The sequence below is a fragment of the Podarcis gaigeae genome, assembly GCF_964106915.1.
Source record: "Podarcis gaigeae genome assembly, chromosome: 5".
NCBI classification, from domain to species: domain Eukaryota; kingdom Metazoa; phylum Chordata; class Lepidosauria; order Squamata; family Lacertidae; genus Podarcis; species Podarcis gaigeae.
The window spans coordinates 18,672,017-18,693,357 of record NC_139681.1 but is presented as its reverse complement, the minus strand read 5'-3'; the positions used below and the strand labels follow the sequence as shown (position 1 = coordinate 18,693,357).

Here is a 21,341-nt window from a genome sequence, read left to right as displayed (position 1 = left end):
GGAATGAGAACCAACAGTGATGGCCAGCAACCCGATGGAACTGTGTGTGGTCTTGTACCTAAGAAAGATGCTCATGAAACTTCAATAAGAAGCAAAAGTTCTGTCTGTTGTGAATGTGCATTGACTCTTCAGTAGACAAGTTAAGATAGACAGGATTGTTAGAAAGTAGGAAGTTTGGAAACCACTAGCCTGCATAATATAGGGTAATACCCAACTTTCATTCCACTTGCACAATGACCATTCCATTAGCAGGAGTCTATTTCTTAGTGTACCACAAGAGCTGAATCCAATGGGTGTCTCCTGCTTGCAAAATTTGTTTCACAACCCATACTGCAGAACAATGCTATAATACTTTGTAACAGTTAAGCTTACCCATTGTCCCCCCGCTTTTTAAAAATAACTATAAATGTTATAATGCTTATTAAAGAGGAAATCATTCAATGTAAGAAAACATGATTATGGGCTCAAATATACTCTATAGCTTGTCATCCTATAACTCCCAAGACTTGGAACCAAAAATCCATCACTCTGTACTATGAAGTCAAAAAACAGTCCAGCCCTAGTCATTAACAAGAGGATGACCACAAAAGGTTTTATATATTCTGCATGTATGGAAGGAATGTCCAAATTCAATCAACAGATGCAAAACTGGCTCAAATTAGTTTGTCATTCCTTATTTCAGATTATGAATTGGCCCCGGTAGTAATGCTTGAATGCATTATGAATCCAAGCATAAATTTCCCTGAGAAGTTATTCTACAACTCGGAATGTAAAATGAGATTTTGCACATGTACAGAATGTTTGGGGTTGTTGTTTTTTTTAGCATAAGCCTACTTTTTGTCCATGTCTTGGAAACTAATCATTGCTCAGATGGTGATAAACCAACAGGCTGGCTGGCTCTTAAATAACATTTTGGGGAAGTGCAGGGAATTGCTGGGGCGCTAGAAACAATAAGCTGCACAGTCTCTAAGACCATTTAGCAAAGCCCCCAGAAATCGCCCCAACCCAAATAAACTTCTGGCTTATACAAGAAACTTGTTACATGCCCTCTGTTAGCCCTTCCCCCAGGTACTATTGTTTTGATATTTGGGGCGTAGGCTGAAGCTGAAACCATCTTCTGAAAAAATAAATTTTAAATGCAAATTGGATACTTCTGTGGAGAGCAGGTTCATACATGCATGTGCATGACTTTATTTCTCTATACTTTATTACTGTATATAAAAATGGCTGGCAGTTGAATATAAGACCAGCAGAAGCATTGTACTTGAGATGATGCATTATGCTATTCAAGTTCTGTCTCTGACTGTATCCAGCTTTGCAAGTCAATCCACAAGTTTCTAGTCCACAATATTTCTTACTAGCCCACTTGCTTACACTTAAAGGTAAAGGGGACCCCTGACCATTAGGTCCAGTCGTGACTGACTCTGGGGTTGCGGTGCTCATCTCGCTTTACTGGCCGAGGGAGCCAGCGTACAGCTTCTGGGTCATGTGGCCAGCATGACTAAGCCACTTCTGGCGAACCAGAGCGGCGCACGAAAACGCTGTTTGCCTTCCCGCTGGAGCGGTACTTATTTATCTACTTACACTTTGACGTGCTTTTGAACTGCTAGGTTGGCAGGAGCAGGGACTGAGCAATGGGAGCTCACCCCATCGCAGGGATTCCAACCGCTGACCTTTTGATCGGCAAGTCCTAGGCTCTGTGGTTTAACCCACAGCGCCACCCGTGTCCCCTTGCTTACACTTACTTAATGTTAAATCATATTGATGGATAGGAAGGCTTCCTTCCTTCCTCTCTTCCAGTTTATGAAAGTGTCTCTTCCTGGTTCCCTGCTTGGAGGCTATCCATGATTGCCGCAGGTGGTTAAATTTACAAATTTCCAGAGAGGCAGAAGTGTTCCTCTCTTGCAAATATTCATAACTATGAAACAATACACACATAAAAAAGAGAGGCTGGATCTCAGATTCTCTAGACAGATTTTAATAATTCCCCATAAATGTCCTTGCCAATAGTCATGAATGCTCTAAAATAGTTGCTGTTTGTCATGATCCTGCCATTACAATAAAATCCAACATCAGATCTGACATGTCTTCCAGAACTGACAGGGTTGTTGTTTTTCCTTTTCCTTTTTTTCAAAGCTGCTTGTAAGGCAGTTTTGACCTTTCTCTTATCAGTTAAATGCTGGGAGCAATTTTGAAATGAGTGATATCAGTGCCCTTAACAGCAGGCTACATTAAACGGGGTATAATTATCTGAGAAGTGTGGGATAAAGCAAAGTGCAAATGGCAAAGTGGTGCTTTTGTTTTGTTTTTAACAGATTAGCTCAGTTCTCATGTAACATTAAGCCAAACTTTGGCTTGGCTCAAAGGAGAAAATATCTTAGCGCTTAGGGGGAAGGATCATGGCTGTTGTCTCAAACTGGGCTCATGGTTTATATTTCCCAGAGAAATCACAAGCAGTAAGCCATTACACAATCCACATACGAGTAACACCACATGCTAAACCAAACCATGGCTAAACTCATAGCAAGAAGAGCCAAACTGCCCTGATATTCTCACTGGGAGTCCAAGTGATTGCTCAAGTCATGCAAAGCCACAGTTTGCTTAGTATGGTCACTGTGTTACTCAAAGTGGGGAATGATTATAGAAAGGATCGCCTCAAAGCTCTGAGCATTTTAGGTTGTTCCCGTCTAGCAAGTCACCAAGGATGGCAAAATGGAAATGGTGAGGCATTAGAGTTTCCAACTTTTGCATAAGACAATGTTGACACCTTAAACTGTGTGTTTCAGCATAAGTAGATTGTCTCCTGTCTTGTGCTTTAAAAAAAAGGATCTAAATGCAAATTGAGGGCACCCACAGTATCTCTCCAAATGATTGGAGTTGGCCTCCTAATGAAATAAATAGTATGGACAGTCTCTTGTCTTCTGACGAACACCATCTTAAAAAAAGGCTTTTTTTATAGAATGTAGGGAAATTACAATGACAACAATGCATATATTCTTCTCCTATTCTTCTTCCTTTTTAAATGTTTCTGTTCTGATGACTTGCCAGACTGGACCAGTAAAATTATGGATTGTTGACAACCTTAATAGAGATAGAAAGGAAGAGAAAATTAGAACATAAACCACTCATGGTTCCTACAGAATTGACTCCATACCTATTAAATAATTTTGTAAAGAAAAGAAAAACAGGAGTAATGCTCACAAACTGACTTTATTCTGTTTGTTTTGTCCTTTCTTTTTCAATTTAGTATCTCCCCTAACCTTGAGTTGGAAGCTCTTTTTAAACGACACTTCACTCAGGTGGAATTTTTTCAGGGTTCAGTTCTCAATCCGCATGACCTGGCTCGAGTAAAGGTATTGGTTTCCTTCCTTTTTTTCTACTTTTCTGTTTGGTGTCTGCATTTAACTAAAGGTCCTACTGTATAGTTACAGTTATTTTCTTTCCCCATGGAAATATGGGATGTATAGTTCTGTGAGGAAGGCAAGAAAATCTTAGCATCTTTACCAAACTACAGTTCCCATGATCCTTTGGGAAAAGGTATGGGAGTAAAAGTGGTACTGGTTTGTAGTATACAGTAGATACAACCTCGAAACAATCTGTTAGTTATTTCAACTTCAGAGTGGATCGAAAGGAACCTTTCAATTAATTATCAGCAGGAAAAGAGGTGGGGGACCTGATGTGCTAGTAAACTAGCAGATCGGGTATAAAAGGTGTGAAAGCATTTGTTATTTTCAGAATGGGTGGTGACTCCCCGCCTCTCATGGAATAACATCAAAATATGGCTGCAGATGCCCACAGCTGAGGCAGTGTCTGAGCCAGGATGGCAATGTGAGAGGAAGCTATGGAAGCTAAAACTCTGATTGCATAGAGTTCCAGCTCCCATGGAAACCTTCATGCATAGAGGTCTGAATGTATAGATTTCCTCAGCTGTCACATCCATGTCTAATATGTGGATGTCGGAGGTGAGACCAGTAGCATGACCCTGCTGCTTCTTTCTGTGTGTGGATTCTCTTAACGCAGATAATGTGTGAAGGAGGATCCCCTACCTCATCTATGAAAAGGTTCAGGGTTTGATGTTGTGTTACCCATTCTTTTCAGTTGCTTTCACTCCTTGGGGGTTTTCTGTTGAGGTTTACTGTGTTTCCACACTTTCAGTCATAGAGATTGTCCTGGCCTGCAATAGTTTCCCATGACGTTTCACAACTCTTCTTCCAATTTGTTGAAAACCTCAGAGAGGATTCTTCTACCTCTCCCCACAACCCATGGAGGTGTCTCACCCCTCCCAGCTTCCTCCCACCTGTGTTTATGGAGTTTACATCATTGGCAGAAGCGACTTGCGTAGTGGGGCAGGACCACAACACTAGCTTCCTGGCAGTGGTGTTGCTGTCGTTTACCAAGAGTGGGAGTTGCATTGGGGAATAGCCAATCTGGCATTTGTGCCCAATGTATCCACACAGACCTCCCCACCATCTCTTGGTAAAGGACAGTGACAAACCTATGGTTAAATTGGTGTTGTGGCTCCACCTCACTAGGCAAGCCTTTTCTAATCCTCAAGAGCCTTCCACTTTCTGGAATGCTGTTATTGTTGAATGGCCAGGCTTTTGAGGCCTAGTCTCCTCTGCATGAGCCAATATGGTGTTAAGGATAGAGTAGTGGAGGACTAGAGATACCCTCCTTGGTTGGCCACTGTGAGAACAGGATGCTGGACTAGATCGGCCTTTGGACTGATCCAGAAAGCTCTGGATGTAGCTCATGGCATGGTACACCACACACACATATACATAATTCTGCAGTCTAGTGCAGGAATGATGAGGTTCCATGAAAGCTGATATGGGTTGGAGAAAATTATTGTAAACATCAGATTGCTCTTTATGTTTGTTTTCTCCTTTGGTGTCCAGATAGAGTCAGCAGACGCGTGCCTAATCCTTGCCAACAAATACTGCGCTGACCCAGATGCTGAAGATGCCTCCAATATTATGAGGTAATTTAGAAGACGACATTTTGATTCAGTTTTACTCAATGAAACAAACATGGAAAGAATGGAACCAGGCTTATCATTGGGCAAGCGAGACAACTGCCTCAGACAGCAAATGCTGAGGAGGAGGAATCCCTCCTGCTGTTCCCTTCCATGCCCCTTGGACCATTCCTCTCCCTTAGAGGACAGAGCTATGTTTGCTACGTGGCATGTCCTGCACCCCTCCCATCTAAATTAGCCTGCCGCCTCATGTCTGGTGAAGGACTTAGAGATAAGATTAGACTGTTAGTCCAGTCAGCTTCTGCATGTTGAATGAAGCTTCTTGACCACCTCAGGCTACAAAATCTCAGAGAAGAAGTATTGGGTCATGAACACAGATATCATACTGTTTCCTTTTATATTTTCAATCTGTTTCTGAGCTCTTGGGATATGTTGGGTTAAAAGTGAGGATAATGATGGTGTTTCTCATAGCATCCTCTTCCTCTCTCTCCCTTTCATGAATTTGTTTGTTTGTTTGTTTGTTTCATAAAATTTATATACCGCTTGATTGGAGGAAAAAGCCACAAAGCAGTTTGCAAAAAATAGATAACCTTATCACTAAAAATTTTTTTTAAAAAATTGCTACCATAATTAAAAAACAAAACAAAACCTACAATAGAGTATGCTAAAATAAATTAAAACTCAAAAAGCTTTCTAGACATCTTGGTAGGCTTGTCTAAATAAGAATGTCTTCTGCAGATGCTGAACAAAATTCATTGAAGGTGCCAGCCTGATATCAAAGGCAGGGAGTTCCAAAGTGTTAGTGCTGCCACACTAAACAATTGAGTTTTCACATAGAAAAATGGGAACTGGGAAGAACAGGAACTGCTCAGATTCCAAGTCCAACATCATAGGCAAAAGTGCTGAGACATTCCTCTCCCTTTCCCTCTCAACATTTCATTCACTGAGGCTGCATGCTCCCAAATCTAGCACTTGCCATAGGATCACACTGTTAAAATCTACCCTTTCCTCACAAGTATCTTAGCTAATGTGGTTGCAGTTGCCTTCGTTATTGCTATCACACATTCCTAGAATCTATAATGTTCCCACTAAGTGGTTCCTTCAGCATATCATAAAAATAGCACATAGACTCTTGGGAGATGCATCATTTGTGTGGTAGGCAAATCTCCCTGTCATATGAGTCTTGTAAGAAGGATTGTTTTTTTATTCAGAATCCAGTTAGCTATGTAACAATCTGGCTGGTTAGGGACATGTCACACCAGTCTCCTTCTCATAGGAAGTTAGTTCCTACCTTGCTTCTAACCTGTTGGATTTAAGCTTTATTCACAACTGAAAAATACAGCTCCCAGTCTGGGTGGTACCGATTTCTAAAGAAAAAATATGTTATGGTTCATCTCAATGGCAGAAAGGTAGCAAAACAATCACAAATGTAGGGTTATAATAAGACAGCTTTCCTTATTATTTGCATTGTGCTCATACAGATCTTGTTTAATGGAACCAATCTTCCCCTTTTTTAAAAAAAGCACAACAACACTAAAATGTCAGAGTGCCATTAAAAATGAACTAATGCAGTGAACTGGCCCGTGTTCAGAACCAATTTTATTGGGCTCTCTCTCACACACACATCCTGCAAAATGAAGGCAGAGCTATGAGAAGCAATTTAAATTCAAGGAGCACTGCATGGGGTGGTGCCCATTCTTTTTTATTTTATTTTTTCTTGAGTGCCATTTTGAGAGGAAGTTCTTAAGACAGCAGTACAATAAGTACAGCAGCTGCTGTTCTGACAGGGCTTGCATAGGACTCTTGTAAGAGCCCCAGTGTGAAAACCAACTGAGGTTGGATAGCAGCAGTGTTTCACCCATAATGGCAACAACAGTTCTGGGGATTGAACCCAGAATCTCAAGGTTGTGATTGTAATAAGCTTCATGGCACTGTGCTTCCTCAGGAGTCAGAGCCCTCTTCAGGAACAGGGGACTAAGAGTATGGAACTTCAAACCCTGAGCTTGGTAGGAGCCTCTGAATTCACCAGGCCTTGTATAAGTCCTATGTATCTGGCCTTCTACCCTTGCCTCATCAACAAAATATATACATTGTGCTCATTGTGCTTCAGGCTCCAACCCCTACTCAAGCACTCGACCTCCAGGGACTGTGGGTCGGAGATCACAGTCTGGATTTGTCTATAGCCATATGTAGATCTGGCATGGTGTGATTGATAGCTCATCCCTTCTCTTCTCCCACAAGGCAATGTGGGGAGGTAAACCCCAGACCAGCTACAGAAGTACCACAGGTGCTTCCCTGTTCCTGTTTGGGCAGTTTTGCAAATAACTTGATTAACAGCAACAACTAGGAAATAGGTGTCCAAATACCTATGGCAGGGTTGGGGAACCACCAGGGAACTCACTCAGGCACCCAATGCACAAAGAAAGTTGGCTTTGGTTTTACTGCTGGATCACGCTTCCCGGCAGAAAGCAAGTGTTGACTTTACTGCACACCAGTTGAAGCCTACTGGATCGAGTTTACCTACAGAAAGCAGGCTTTGGCTCTTAGCCCAAATCCATATTTGCTTTAAAGTACCACGCAGGGCTCTCTGCAAGCCTTGTGTGGTGCTTTGAAGTCCCAACTTTGGGATTTCAAAGTGTCCAATCATCTGACATAATTGGCAGGTGGCTAGCCCCTCTCCCCTTTCAAATCTGTCTTGCAAGACTAGGATCTGACAAGAACCTCTGTTACTACATATAGCAACAAAGTTGTGGAATATCCCTTTCCGTCCCCCCCCACCACCAAAAAACACAACCCTGGCTTCTTTAATTTTCCAAAGGCACATTTTAATCTGGTGGGAGAACTCTTGCTTTGATTTTAAATTATATACATAGATTAAAGAGAAATCCAGATGCAGATTAGTGAGCTTTTAAATAGATTCCATGTGTTTAATTAAAAAAAAAAGTTATTGGGTGAACAGAATCCTCCTGCGTATTTGCAGAACAAACGAGTTTGATTCAATAAAATTGAATGCTTAATTAAATGCTTCAGCTAAAAAAGAGTTTAAGAAGGAGAATTAAGAGTGGGATAAATATCTTTGCAAATTGCTTCTTGCTTGTCAGAGCAAGCTATGCAACCAATTTTGTCAAGTCCATGCTTGGCTGTGGAATATAGGAGCAATACATTCCCCTCCACTCCCAGTAGCTGACTGGAAATCTTCACTTGCGGTATTGTTACCATAACATTTGTTTGTTTGGTGAAGGCTTTGGAGATCTATTTTGTGGGTGGGGAAAAGAAGCAAGGCAAGAGCATTCATATTCACTGCACCCCTTGGGAGCTGAACCACATTGTGAAATCATTTGTTCCTGTTCTACCCTACATCTGGGACATTGTCCCTTAGCCATTATCTGCACTGTCACAAAATGGTCAATTCAAGGACAGGTCACAAGTCTCTCCCCCCCCTTTGTTTGACAGGAACTACTATTTGTTTTCCGATAAATGCAGTATTTTGTGTCGTGTCTTCCTGCTTTTTAATAAAGTGGATAGAATATGTATGGATTTTTAGCCAGAACCAGAGGTTCTTGCCTCACTTTAATCATGGGATATAAATTATAATGTACAAAATATATTATGGATGGTGTGTATAGAGAAACACAGTGTTGTATGAGTGACCCAGGCTACTCAACAAGGGAATGGGGCCCAAACATATTGATTTTTTTTGCTAACAATGTAGACAAGACCTAACAGAGCAATAAGTTGTTAGAATTCAGAGATGCTGGGGTGCAGTGTTTGACCTGGAGCCTAGCAAGATAGCAAGTACACAGTCTATAGAGTTTTCTGCGTGGAAATGGTGGGCATAAAGTCCTGTGTTAACAGTTCACAGTAGGCTGTGCAACATTTGCCCCTTTTGATCAAACCCTGGTTTCATACCATGGTTGGGAGGGAGCCCTTAAACCATAGTTTCCTGGTTTAGGCATTATGGAAAGCTGTATTTTAAGTAGCCACTGAAGTACGTGAAGGAGTTATTGAACTGAAAAATATGACATCCTATTTGGCCATGGAGTCATATTTGTGGAATTGCTGTTGAGTGAAAATAAAAAAATGTTGGTGTATTTTCTTTTCAGAGTAATTTCCATCAAGAATTATCATCCAAAAATAAGAATAATCACCCAGATGCTGCAGTATCACAACAAGGTAATGGAAAGTCTGTGGGATGCTCATCTCCAAACTTTCTCTTGTTAACACCTCACTCATAAGCCTTTCTTGTAAGTTTCAGTAATGTGCAGGAAATTGTGAATAAAGGTAATCTGTAACACAGTTACATTCTGATTAAGATACAACCTTTAAGGGTGGTTACAGCCATTTTATTGCACATATTACCACCATCTACACTAAATAAGTGGTAAAATCATCCTCACCACTTGGAAGAATTCTATGAATGACCAAGTTTACTCCAGGATCTCATCCCGAAGTTACTTGGTCATTTGTATGGGTTTTCTGCAACAGTCTAACCAGTTAAAGCTTGAGGGCCTTCTCGGTTGTGGCGCCCGCCCTGTGGAACGCCCTCCCATCAGATGTCAAGGAAGATGTAGAAGATATCTGAAGGCAACCCTGCTTAGGGAAGGTTTTAATGTTTGATGTTTTATCGTGTTTTTAATATTCTGTTGGGAGCTGCCCAGAGTGACTGGGGAAACCCAGCCAGACGGGCAGTGTGTGTGTGTAGTAAAAAAAACCAAGACAAAAGAGGTAACCAAACTATTGGTCGAACTTTTTTTTCTGCTAAGCGGTGTGCTGAGTGTTTCCACTCATCAGTTGTGAACGTGTGGTTAAATATGTGGCAAAATTGTCAGTACTTTTTAATATGGCAAACCTTGATTTATCCAGCTATGACAACACAGAGGATGAGAGGTGAAGGGGCTGGAGCGGTACATTTCTGGTATCCAACATTTCCCTGGGGGACAGCTAGGTGTACCAGATAGCCAGAATATCATCCTCCTGGCCAGTTGCCTGTTAAAAAGACATCAACCAGCAATACCCTGTATGTTCAGTGTTCTTTTTCTGTACAGTCAATAAAATTCATTTCTTGTGCACAAAATATGGCACCATTTGGGCAGGACCCTGCACTCGGGGCCATTCTGCCCTTAGGGCAACTATTTTCAAATAAGAAAAGGCACTTTGCACATGCTCTGATACACTCATTTAGGAGTAGGGTAGAAGTGATTTTTTAACTGAACAACTAGCAACCCTAGAGCAGTTGCCTGTTGCCCCCTCCTCTCTCCCATCCTTTGTTAGCAAAATGCAGATGCAAATGTTTGGTTAGGGTTCCCCTCCCTTTTCTTTAACCTGTGTTTTTCCTTTGCAGGCCCATCTGCTAAATATCCCAAGCTGGAATTGGAAAGAAGGGGATGATGCAATATGCCTTGCAGAACTCAAGCTGGGCTTCATCGCCCAGAGCTGCCTGGCACCAGGCCTATCGACAATGCTGGCCAACCTCTTCTCCATGAGGTCATTTATAAAGGTAATGTCTCATCTTATTACAGGACATTAGCATGGGATTCAATTTGTCATGGGGCTGAGTAGAGTGCATGGCCTAAACTCAAAACAGAGAGAAATACATCAGTTCTGATGGTTGAAACATTAAACAACATATTCCAAAGGAAAATAAAACCCATAGCCTATTACAAATTGGGCAGTGGGCCAGGTTCCTTCAAAATTATGCTTTTGTTTTTGTTTGGCACATCCATGGGCATTAAAGATTGTTCAAAGTGCATTTTTAATACTTTATTTCTTTCAGATAAACCACATGTTTATCAATGTAGAAAGCCCCCACAGGTTTGTTTTTTAAATATATATATATACATATATAAAAAGTGATCTCTATCCAATCCATATGGCAACAAAGTGCCGAGAGGAAAAAAGACACAAGAGTTTTCCTTTCTTGGCTTCTCCACACACCCCATTTCCAACCCATCAAGTGGCCAATGGATCCCTTACCTCAAGTATAAAATACAGAACATGTGTCTGTACAAAAGCCCAAGTCTCTAACAATAATAATTCATTTATCCTCTTCAGTCAACGAGGCCCTCGAGGGTTACGTGAAAATAGTAATAAATTATAAAGCCCAATGATTCTCAAGCATTTGGAGGCGACTACAGTAGGGACTTCTCGGCTAAAACCCCACTAGTTCCCTCAGTGTTAATTTGCTCCCATTTGGTCTTTGGCTGCTCTCCCCGGATTGGGAACTTGGGCTGATTCATTTGGACAAACGGAATGCAAGGAAACAGGACCGCAGTCATGAAAGAAAGGGGATGGAATACTCTAGTAATTGTTTTGCTCAGCAAACATGGAGAAGCTGCCTAGAGCATAGCAGAGGTAGACAACCTTGTAGGGGCTGAGGGCCACATTCCAATGAAAGAAGGTGGCTGAGGGCTACATACCTGTGGTGGCCAAGGCCAAAGTGAACAGGAAAACTCATTTTTCTCTTTCCCCACTTTCCTCTTTATTAATCCATTCTCCTCCCTCCTTTCTTTCTTTCTTTCTTTCTTTCTTTCTTTCTTTCTTTCCCTCCTTCCCTCTCTCATTCATCTGTTCACTCATTCTCTGTCACACATACATGGAGGCTTCCACAACCCTAGACAATCAATTTTATTAAAGCTTTTCAACCTAATATACCATAAAATTCAAACTAAAGAGAACAATATATATATATTTTAAAAACCCAATATAACAGGAAAACTAAAGAAAACTAAACTTAAACTAAAGGGGGGGGAGCAAAATACATTAATAATCTCATATGATACTCATAAAAGACAAAATTATATCTATGTAGTGCTCAGTCACCATTTTATCTTAATCTCCACACACAGAGAGCTGAAACTTCCCACCTGGCAGACCTTCCTCTCCCTTAGTCTCCCACCCTAAATAGCAGATAGATACTGGCAGAGAAGGAAACAGAAGCATCTCGTTTTATCTTCCTGTTCTCTCTTTAACACTACAGTTTTCTCAAAGCAGAGGTGAGGGAGGAAGTGGGGATATTCGGGCTGCAGCAGGTACCTCCAAAGGGCCACCTATGGATGGCCCTGATGTGATGTTTAGGAATGCTGTAAATATATGTCCCCAAGACACCCACGCACGCACGCACGCACGCGCGCACACACACACACACAAACACACACACACGTGACATTTTAGTGTATTTTTGGTCTTTGTTGAAAGCCGGGGTACAAATAAATTATTATTATTTTTATTATGTTGCAGGATGTGTGCGCCTGCAACAAAGAGTGAGAAAACATTCAGCACAGTTACTGTTGATGGTGGTTGTGCTCCTGGCTTCTGCTCAGTGCCAGTTCCCTGTCCTGTTCTGCGTTTGTTTCAAACCTCCTGGCCTTACTCTGGATTCTTATCAGTTTTTTTTTTTAAAAAAGCCTGTGGGTTTTTGGGTTTTGTTTTGTTTTTAAAGGCGCCCGGCAGCAGTCAAGAATGTGATTACAATCACGAACAGGACCACAAAAACAAGAATCAATTTTTTTTAGCATTGAAGCTTGCATGATTTTGCTGGCTGAGTGCATTGCCCCCACCCTACTCCAGCTCTGTGGAGATAGGGGAATGGCGAGGTAGTCTCAGTTGCTCCCAGGCCATATAGAAAACGCTTCAGGTAAATAACGTTAGTGGAAATATACAATGTTAGAAGCTTGCCAGCAAAATCTGAGCAGAAGTCCTGTCATTTTTGGAAAAAATAGATTGAAGTGGAGAGTTTCTCCCCCCACTGTCACTAGCCTGATTGCAAAGCAGGATAATACATCATAAATGTTTGATCCATCACTGACAACGGTGCATGATCAGTGGTGACATTGCACATACTTAACTGATTATGGCTTAACTTTGCAGCCAAATTATTTGTCTAAACTCTCCACAGTAAAACAAACTTAGAAAACCAAAAATGCTATTTTGCATCTGAATATTTTTCTTTTGCTTTTTTTTTTAAAGCAGCATTCTTCATATGGAAACTCTTATTTTGCATCTAACCTGACCAAAGGAAAACAAAGCCAAGACAACCAAAGTACATAACATTCAATTGTGCATGATCTGAGCAATTTCTGAAAATACTTAGTGTATGTATGTGTACACACACACACACACACACAGAGAGAGAGAGAGAGAGAGAGAGAGTGTTAGTAATGTGGATTTTAACAGCAAAAGAAGAAAGAATTAAAGCAGAAGTAATTTATAGGATATACCCACATCAGAGTTGTATTACTGGTAAAATAATAAAATACTGATGAGTACATAAATATGTACATATACTTAGGACTAGACAGAATTGTTGCTGTGTGCGGAAATAGTATAGCAAATTAAATGCTTATCTACACTTACATTTTGCCCCTTTCAGACAGAGGTCCGCACATCAACGCTCCGTGTCTTTTTCTTTTCTTTTGCTTTGTTTGTTTGCTGCCTTGCTCTGAGCTTTCCCCATGAAAACCCACTCTTTAAAGCCAAATCGGAGCAAATGTCAATTCGGGAGTTCCACAGATTGACATTTGTGCTGATTGAGCTTTAAATAGCAGGTTTTTGTGGGGAAAGCTCCATAGGGCCCCCCTCCCAAAAGGTGCTTGAATACAGAACAAGCGCAGGAAAGAATGTGTGGTGTGTGGGGGGGGGTAGCCTGTTTGGTGCCAACTGTGAGGTCCTGGAACCTCCACTTTGCTTAGCTGGCTTCACATGTCATATCAGCTGTGCAGGTCAGAATGCCCATTGTTGGGTCATCAACAATCAGGCATCATCTACCAGTGCCTGTGCACTGACAGGGGGGCCATTGCCAGCCCCTGGACCTCCCTGGCTCTTCTGCTGCTGGTCCACCTGGTCGTGTCTGCATTCGCATTTGCCCTTTTGAGCGAGAAATCAGTGACAGAAGAATAGTCCTTGATAGCCAGGGTAAGTGAATGGGCAGCACTGACCATCTCAGTGAGGAGGTAGATGAACTCAGGGAGAGAGCCCTCCAAATTCTGGGGGAAGCGCTGCAGGCAAGTTCTTGAAATCAGCATGTGAGCCTACATGAATGGCAGTTAAGGCCATGTGTACTGCAACTCATGGCCACATTGAACAGCTGCTCTCCCAAGGTGTTGGAGTTAACAAAATCATTATCTTCTGAACCACCCTGAGATCTTTTGATGAAGGGTGGTGTACAGTGGTACCTCGGGTTAAGAACTTAATTCATTCTGGAGGTCCGTTCTTAACCTGAAGCTGTTCTTAACCTGAGGTACCACTTTAGCTAATGGGACCTCCTGCTACCGCTGCACTGCCGCTGCACAATTTCTGTTCTCATCCTGAAGCAAGGTTCTTAACCTGAGGTACTATTTCTGGGTTAGCGGCGTCTGTAACCTGAAGCGTCTGTAACCCAAGGTACCACTGTATATATAAATGAAATAAATTTGATTGCAAGTTGCACCTCAGAAATACCTGCTCTGTCTGCACAAAACTTATCTTCTCTGTCCTCCAAAGGAAATTCACTATTGGAACTTCCTATTGTATTCGGAAGGGCCTGAGGGTAGAAACCTGCCAAGGTGTTTAATTTCACAAGTGACAAGGATATGAAGCACATCAGCTCCTTATAATGTACACAGGCCAGATTTGTGTCTAGTCGTGTTCTGTACTTTGTACTCATCTTTTCCCTCTGAACCTTCGTGTCTTGCCCATAGTTTCACTTCATGCTGTTTCTCTGAGGTCGTAAAGGTAAAGGTAAAGGTACCCCTTCCCCTACGGGCCAGTCTTGACAGACTCTGGGGTTGTGCGCCCATCTCACTCAAGAGGCCAGGGGCCAGCGCTGTCCGGAGACACTTCCGGGTCACGTGGCCAACGTGACAAAGGTGCATCTGGCGAGCCAGAGCCGCACACGGAAACGCCGTTTACCTTCCCGCTGGTAAGCGGTCCCTATTTATCTACTTGCACCCGGAGATGCTTTCGAACTGCTAGGTTGGCAGGCGCTGGGACCGAGCAGCGGGAGCGCACCACGCCACAGGGATTCGAACCGCCGACCTTTCGATCGGCAAGTCCTAGGCACTGAGGCTTTAACCCACAGCGCCACCTGCGTCCCTGAGGTCCTAGATATGTGTATTTTTCTACACACACACACTTTTAGTGTCATACTTTATTCCCAATTGTATCCTTTGGATCTGCTGCTTGCAGCTTGTTGTGTGTAACGAGACAGCAATTCCACAATCATTCTCTGACTGTTCAAACCGAATCGACACGCTTGCATGATATGCTTTGTGGCGCTCATTGGAACTAGATAACAAAGCAAAACATGCAGTTCGCAAATTTTCAGCGCAAGCTCCCCATCCACCTTTCAGAAGACTAATAGCTTTTGGAATATGGATTTGAGGAGGGGTGGGTGGGAAGAGTTTTGTTTCTCTACCAGAACCTGATGTGGCTCATATTATCCCTCAGCTGGTCAATAAAAGGGAACAATCTTTGAACTGCTAGATGCATGTTAAAGGTAAAGGGACCCCTGACCGTTAGGTCCAGTCGCGGACGACTCTGGGATGGCGGCGCTCATCTTGCTTTATTGGCCAAGGGAGCCAGCGTACAGCTTCCGGGTCATGTGGCCAGCATGACTAAGTCGCTTCTGGCGAACCAGAGCAGCGCACAGAAACGCCATTTACCTTCCCACCGGAGCGGTACCTATGGGAGCTCACCCCAACAGAGGCCCACAGATGTGTGTGGTGGAGTTATCCCTTTGAAGAAAGGAGGAGATAAGGACAGGGAGGGACTATGTACTGTTTGTAAGAAGGAAGGAGGCATGCTGTATACAGAGTGGGTTTGATGGGCTGAGGGGTGTTTGGCCTAGAGGTAGGGAAGGGAAACCTGTGGCCTTTCCAATGATGCTAGACAACAACTGGTCAACATCCCTGACCATGCTGCATGTGGCTGGTGAGAGTTGGAGCCCACAGGTTTTGATAGCTGCAGGTCCACCACCTCTGTTCTAGAACTACCTGAGCTGCTGTTCCTTCAATAATTACATAGAAGTAGAACTGAGCTAGTTGTGGCTTATGATGTCACTGCTGCACTGTGACCTGACAACCCTGACCGGGCAACAGAAAGACAGGAAGCAGCAGAAAGACTAGGGGCTGAGTTTCACATATTAATATGAACTCATTCGCCAATTCTCAGCCTGCAGACGTTTAGCCCTGGCGTATTTACGACTGATTTGGTTAAAAGACAGAATGTAGGCTCCAGTGGTTGTCCTTGGACCTCCAAAAGTCTCATGAGACATCACCACAAAGTTTAACTGAACTGGCAAGGTTCATAAACAAATCATACATGCCTTGTGAAAACGCACTTGGAGTACCGTGAGAAGCAGACCTTCCCTTTCCTTTTATAAAGACACAATTCTGTCATTGAAGACACAAAGCTTTAGCTCCATGACAGCTGATTTTCAGTACCTGAGATCCCCAATCTCTGTACAACGTGGGCTAATAAAGTTGAGCCAGCAACAATGGATTTCATTTCAGAGCACAGGTTTCAGCTGTAAAACCTTAAGTTTGTTTTGCCGAATAAACTATTCAGGCGCTGGGTATAAATCTCTCTTTATTAAGTACTGAAGAGCCTAAGAAAATAGATGTGCTTGTTTCTTTCAGATATCATGTGCCGCAGAACCAGGCTTTATCGCCATTTCATTGTTGTTTCTGTGGATGTGCTAGCTGTTTTAGGGTTTGATAGTTGATATATTCCTCAAAGGTTTTCATACACTTTGGAAGACGTATGACTTCAGCTTGTGAAATGACGAAGTTGAAAAAGCACTTCAGAGTAAAATCCAGCTTTTTAAAAAAATATGACAGTATAGGACAGTTTTTTATGTTTCTGATGGTGGTTTTGGTGATGAAAGTGAGTAACAATCCTTCAGAAATCTTTGTAATGCTAAACTAGTTGTTGCAATTCCGTCCTTGGCAGGAAAAGCTACTCTGCTGGGCCTCTTGGAAGCACCAGCAGATACCACCATTTTCTCCTGACCCAAAAGGCTTTGGAGAAAGGGAACATAGTGGTGGTTTTGATGGTCCACACAACCAGTAGCACTGTGCTCACTTTAAGAACATTAGAAGAGCCTTGCAGGATCAGACCAAAGGCCCATCTAGTCCTGCATCCTGTTTGCCCTCAAGCACTCAAACAAGAGTGCTTGCTTTTGTGAGTGTCCCTGCTTAAATGCTGACAGTATTCTAACAAAGGAGTCACCCAGGTCAAGCATCTCTCCTCCAAAATGAATGTGGCTGTGGGTCCCACTTCACTATAATTGCCTTCCACACTGTTCTAGCAACATATATGAAATGATGAAATCTTCTATGGCAGCATTTGCCAATCTGATGCCCACCAGATGTTTTGGACTATAACTCATTGTCATCCCATGCTGGCTGGGCTGCTGAGAGTTATAGTCTAAAACATCTGGAGGGCACCAGATTAGCAAAGGCTGGTCTAGGAAGTGTGCACACCCCAATTTTTGGCCAGTGGCATGACTTCTCTTATGATCCCTCCCCTGATCTCCCCCCAAACCTCCAGGACTACACTCGCTTTTTAGGAAAGGATTAGTGTCCTGCTCCAGCTGCAGTGGGACATGTTGTGCTGCAGCCTAAGCCAAGCTGTAAGTTCAATGTATTAAAATGTGAGATAGTGGCAAGCAAGGCCAGTGTTACTCTAATGAACTCATATCAATGACTAGAGCTGAAGGACCTGATCAGTGCATTGGAGGGAGCACAGTGGCCAGAATGATGCCCATCATACGTTGTTGGACTACAACTCCCATCATCCCTGACTACTGACCTTCCTGGCTTGTGGCTCATGGGTACTGTTCTCCAACATCATGTGGAGGGCATGATGTTCGCTATTCCTGGCGTAAGCTGTTCTGAGATATCTGAAGGAAGAGTGGGATATTCAGGTTGCATAATAGCAACAATAATCTTGACATCTCCCCACTACATACTAAGATAAAGAGTAGTGTAGTTAGCAGTAGGGTTTTAACCAGAAAATCAGTAAACTCTGTGCATCATTTATATAAATACTGCTTTAGAATTACTAAAAATTAAGTTGGGCTGAATGATCCAAGGAGAAATATGAAACTAGTTCTGTAAGGCCTTACAGTGTTACAGTTCATTGATTTAAATCAGGTTGTTTCGAAGTAAGTATTCATAGGATTGCAATCTCCAGTGATGCCCTTTGCCACCAAATTGTCTCTATACAAGAGAATAAATTGTGGGGGGTTTTTCCTGCAGATGTTTATGCATGTTACTATTTTGCCTGGACCTCGTTTTGATTTGTGCTCTACATGGTAATATGGCACTTCCATTCCTTGATTGCTAGCTGTCTGACCCGTTTTGTAACCAATTAGACACATGCATATCCACCACTCTGCTTTCTTTAGAACATGGAGGAAATCAGTTGTTGTTGGGGGGGAGCATTTTCCCGCCTATATTTCGACATGCCCGATCGTTGAAGCATTTGATTGAAATTGTTGAACTGCTTCCCATAGCAAACAGTGCTCACTTTACAAGTGGTTTAGCTCTACGACCTGAAATGCATTTGTATCTGCAGTAAGAAACCATCGTTGAAAGAGTCTTGTGTTTTGTGGAGACACACTGGCTATCATTGATGCTTTTCTGAAGCAGCTTGCCCTTGAACAAGACAGTCAGATATAAGTCATTGCCTCAGGATGTTTTCAATTGATTACTGAATGGCTACAGAATTAATTTGGGTATTTTTCAGCGAGTTGCTCCAGTTCAGTGTTTTAATTTCTTTGCTTGACTACTGCTGGAGACATGCATTCATATTTCATTATAAGGAATTTATATGTCACATACATATACTTAGCAGATAAATTATTATTGGTTGATTGTTTTTAATTTATTGCCTGCTGTTCAACCTAGGGTCCCAGGGTGGGTTACAGGCATTTAAAATGCAACATTAAAATAATACTTAAAATGTACAATGACAAAAAATAGGGTGGGTCTATAAAATATACATCTTGCACTGGATTAAAAAAATCAGGAAAAGGGAGGTAGATAAAACTGCTATAAAATGTTGTGCTGATTGAGATGTTTAATCTGAAACCAAGCTGGATTGGAGTTTGTTGGGGTCTCTGGCAGCCTCTGTTTACCTCATGGATGTTGGCTCATATTGTGTGTATATGATTTGTATTGTTTTATTGGTACTGTTGTTGCGGGTTTGTCATGGCCTTTGGCTAGAATAATAAAATTATATTATTAATAACAATTATAATAAAAAAACAGAATTACACACTGCTTACAAGGCTTAGTCATTCCTTCATAAGACTCAAAATCAATTTGCTGTTAATAAATAAATAAATAAATACATGGGTAATCCAAAAGGGGGCAGATATTTTATTGTAGTAGAAAACTGAAATAGATGGAAATTTGTGTATATCTATATCTGTATCAATAGCTGGCAGCCCTATCCTATGTTGGTTTGTTCAGAAATGCATCTAATTTTACTGGGAGAAAGCACTATGTAGTACTGTAGCCTTTGTATACAAGACCCATCTGAATATTTTTCTAACTAAATGTTCCAGGTTCCTCCTGCAATTCATAGGACTTAGCTTACTTTAATCTAAGGCCATTGTTCTCCAAAGGTTGCCTTTATTATTATTATTATTATTATTATTATTATTATTATTATTATTATTATTCCTCCTTGCTGACAATTATAGAGAGAACATGCAATGGAAACTTAATAGACATAATTAATTGGTAAAGCAAATAACTGAGATAAAATGTTTAATTACCTCAGAATTGATTTGTTTTTTAATCACCTCCATTTGTTTTTGTGGAATGTGGTTGGAAATTCTAAAACCGTCTCTCCCCACCCCCTTTTCTCTCTCTCCTCCTTTCTAGATTGAGGAGGATACGTGGCAGAAATACTACTTGGAAGGAGTTGCTAATGAAATGTATACAGAGTATCTTTCTAGTGCCTTTGTCGGTTTGTCATTCCCTGCTGTTTGTGAGTAAGTATTTATACAACCATTTATTTGTAAGCCGCCTTCTTCCTCTCAAATGGCACCAGAAGCTCCTTGTTCCAAACCCAGTACAGTTGTACTTTGGTTTTTGAACCGCTTAGTTCTTGCAAGGTTCTGGCTCCCGAATGCCACAAACCTGGAAGTGACTGTTCTGGTTTGTGACTATTTTTGGAAGCCAAATATCCGACAGGGCTTCTGCAGCTTCCAATTGGCTGCAGGAGCTTCCTTCAGCCAATCAGAAGCCATGCTTTGGCTTCCGAACATTTTGGAAGTTGAGCGGACTTCTGGAGCGGGTTTCGTTCGACTTCCAAGGTACAACTGTACCATGGTTCAGTGTTAATGCAATAGCATTGCAGGACATCTTCAAATACTAAGGTTTTTTCCCCATGTACTGTAAATGCATTTAGAATTGATGTGAAGCGGGGGTGTTTTTTTGGAAACAGACTACTTGTGATCTGTTTCTTAGAACTATCTTCCAAGAAGTACAACATTGCACATTTTGTAGACATACCATGAAAGCACAGAAATTGGTATGAAATTCTGCTCCCCATTTTTGCTTTTTTAAAAAGGCAGCTCCTATCACTGAGCTTGAAAATGAGCTTGAAAGTGTTCATGCACATTTGTATGAGGCTTGTGAGCTGAATAGGATTTCCATGGGTCAGGTGGGGCTTGGGTTCTTTCATAACTCCCTAACACCTCCTCCCATCAATAGCTGAAGCAGAATAAATTAAGCAAATCTAGGCAGAGGGGTATTATTTTGAGATATACACGCAGGTCACAGAATCATTCTTTTATTTTTCCAGAATGCTGATATCTACTTACTTTAAGTCAAAGTACACACAGGACTGGTCATTGCAGGATGGGATTACATGACACATTGCTTCCATTATGAACGATTATAAAAACTGACCAAAACAAGAATAATCAGTGCCAACCGCAAGTTCAGGCTTATTTTAATTGTCATATAGATACATTTCACAAAGAAGAGAGCTATGTTGACTGAGACATATTTAGGATACTGACATATTATAGGCTTTGCATTGCATATATTTTCATACCTATAATAGAGCTGGACCAAAATAATCATCTACGGAATGGAAACAGCCACATAAGCTGCTGTGCAAACACTTGGATGCTCTAGTAGGTAAATTCTATAGTGGATCTCATGCTTGCATAAGATACTGTACAAGGTCTTGGGTTTAATTTTAAACATGCAGCTATCTAGGTATAAATGTCTCTTCCGTGAGTGGAAGTTGGTTCTGATTGTGGCTGGGCACTTACAGACTTCCAAGAACTTGCAGACAAGCTTCCTGGTTTAATCAAAAGTTGGGGAATTTAACTGTTGAGTAGCTACAACCAGGTGACTGAGCTGTA

General features: G+C 41.8%; 1 protein-coding gene and 1 long non-coding RNA gene across 16 annotated transcripts in view; one reads left to right on the top strand and one right to left on the bottom strand.

Annotated features, from left to right (window-relative positions):
• Positions 1-21,341, top strand: part of KCNMA1 (potassium calcium-activated channel subfamily M alpha 1) — a 545,541-nt gene that overhangs the window by 367,338 nt on the left and 156,862 nt on the right. For all 14 annotated transcript variants that reach the window (XM_083738255.1, XM_083738253.1, XM_083738251.1 and 11 more), the window contains exons 11-15: positions 3,248-3,353; positions 4,899-4,981; positions 9,079-9,148; positions 10,317-10,472; positions 19,846-19,955. In XM_083738255.1, the coding sequence (XP_083594381.1) occupies positions 3,248-3,353; positions 4,899-4,981; positions 9,079-9,148; positions 10,317-10,472; positions 19,846-19,955 (525 nt within the window). The remainder of the gene's footprint in view (positions 1-3,247; positions 3,354-4,898; positions 4,982-9,078; positions 9,149-10,316; positions 10,473-19,845; positions 19,956-21,341) is intronic.
• On the bottom strand, positions 1,963-21,047 carry LOC310844410. Of its 2 annotated transcripts, XR_014564098.1 has the most exons (4): positions 20,790-21,047; positions 17,762-17,852; positions 6,267-6,342; positions 1,963-3,081 (listed from the first exon to the last, which is right to left on the bottom strand). It is a non-coding gene; the product is annotated as an uncharacterized lncRNA (long non-coding RNA). The 2 variants fall into 2 exon arrangements; XR_014564099.1 differs by lacking the exon at positions 6,267-6,342 and having other exon boundaries at positions 20,790-20,995.